We start from the raw sequence: 1,791 nt of genomic DNA, 5'->3' as shown, positions 1-1,791 counted from the left end.
CCGTACACAGCCTCGTCACCCTCCTGTGCATGTACAGCGTCCGCCTCAATTTTGTCTCGCCGCCCTCGCTCGCGATGCCCGCGACGGTGGTCTCTGCGGCGCGGCGCACGGGTTCGCAGGTGCGCATCTGCGAATCGCTCGAGGACGTGCTCGGCGAGACGGACGTGCTGTACGTGACGAGGATGCAGAAGGAGCGGTTCAAGGACGAGAGCAAGTATGCGGCGGTGAAGAACGCGTATCGGATCGATCATGTGTTGTTATCGCGGGCGAGAGAGGAGATGATCGTCATGCACCCGCTGCCCCGGGTGAATGGTGAGTTATCAATTAGCTCTTCCGGCCAGCCACTCTTTGTGCTGTTTCTTACCCTGACGATGATTGACTGACCAAATCTTCCCATCCAGAAATCGATCCCGACGTCGACTTTGACTCCCGAAGGGCAGTCTACTTCCGACAAATGCGGTATGGGCTCTACGTGCGTGTGATCCCGTCTCATTTCTTTGTCCCCGGCGCTGTTCACTGACCACTTGGCGCGCAGGTCCGTATGGCCCTCCTCGCGAGCGTCATGGGCTGAGACTCTCACGGACACGGCAAAAGACGAAGGGCAAAAGTAACCATATACTATACCTACTAATGATGTGGATGAACCTTACCGGCGTCGATGTCGGCGAAAAGCGACTGTCGCGGACGTGTATCGCGGCCTTAGTGCGCCCGAGTCGGGTGGATCTGTTCTATAAAAGATGGAGAAGGAAAAATGAACAATGCAGATGTATATTAGTAACAAGCGGTACCAGATGCGGTGTTCTTCGTTAGCTACATCAGAATGATAGGACGCCAAGGCAGCTCTATTATTTGATTCATGAGCGAGGCTTCCCCTCACGTGTCAGCACTGAGATGGGTTGTGTATTTCCTCTTGTGAAACAGCAACGACAGGCGCGGCACGGGCAAGTGGTCATTTGCGAATAAGGAACCTAGCGTGTTGATTGAAGGCACTAGGATAGCTTTCTCCCCTGGATCATTTGAATGAACGGGCCTTGTCAAGTTGAGGATTGGTCATATATTTGTCGGATTGTGTTCATGCTAAATGGATGGTCGCCCAGGCGGCCACGGCATCGATGTCGAGATTGAACAGTTCGGATAGCCATGTACCACGTAAAGGCTGCCACGCTAGGGTGCGTCGAAGGGATTCAAAGCCTTTCCAAACAGTTAGTGTCGATGGCGTGTCAATCATCAACGCTCATTTGAGCAAAAAGGTATAGCTGCCTTGAGCTGCGCACCTAAATTGGAGCCTATGTGTTGACGTATGCTGAGAAGGTGGAGAAAAAATCACGAACGCTAATGTGTGGTCCCGGAGGGAGTGGAGTCGTTTCCGGTCGTCATGACGGTAGAGCTTAGGTAGGACTATGAGCGGGAGCTCAGCCCCGGTGTGTTGCGGGTCTAGTACGCTCGTATCGGCTGAATCTGTTTGCTACGGATCAAAGAAATTTAATGTATAATGCAGATGTATGACAGTACGTAAAAGTGTGATATTTTCGGTAAGTCAACAGCGCTCTGATTTTGCTGACCGATGACCGTGAGCAAGTCTCTCTTGTCTGCGCTCGAGATAGCCTTGCCGTGAGTGTTTGAGCGGTCGACTTAATTATTACGGTTCGCCATGCAAGGTGAAACGCAGTCTCCTTTCCGTTCAAGCTCATTCTACACTCTTGGTGCAGAATATTGCTATGCCGGCGGTGAAGACACACGTAAGAATGTATTTATCGGTACTCACTCATTTTCATATGGCCTGTGCGGCAG

At 52.0% G+C, this 1,791-nt stretch overlaps 1 protein-coding gene across 1 annotated transcript in view; it reads left to right on the top strand.

The window, feature by feature from the left end:
- The window catches only part of LAESUDRAFT_686088 (carbamoyl-phosphate synthase), a gene marked incomplete at its 3' end in the record, with an annotated part of 10,845 nt that extends 10,274 nt beyond the window's left edge, over window positions 1-571 (top strand). Inside the window, exons 9-10 of the mRNA XM_040905916.1 lie at window positions 402-472; window positions 536-571. Coding sequence (XP_040759587.1) covers window positions 402-472; window positions 536-571 — 107 coding nt within the window. The remainder of the gene's footprint in view (window positions 1-401; window positions 473-535) is intronic.
- Window positions 572-1,791: the final 1,220 nt, after the last annotated feature.

This window comes from Laetiporus sulphureus, assembly GCF_001632365.1.
Source record: "Laetiporus sulphureus 93-53 unplaced genomic scaffold LAESUscaffold_54, whole genome shotgun sequence".
Lineage (NCBI taxonomy): Eukaryota > Fungi > Basidiomycota > Agaricomycetes > Polyporales > Laetiporaceae > Laetiporus > Laetiporus sulphureus.
Note: the sequence above shows the minus strand (reverse complement) of the source record. Positions and strands in the feature narration are given on the sequence as shown.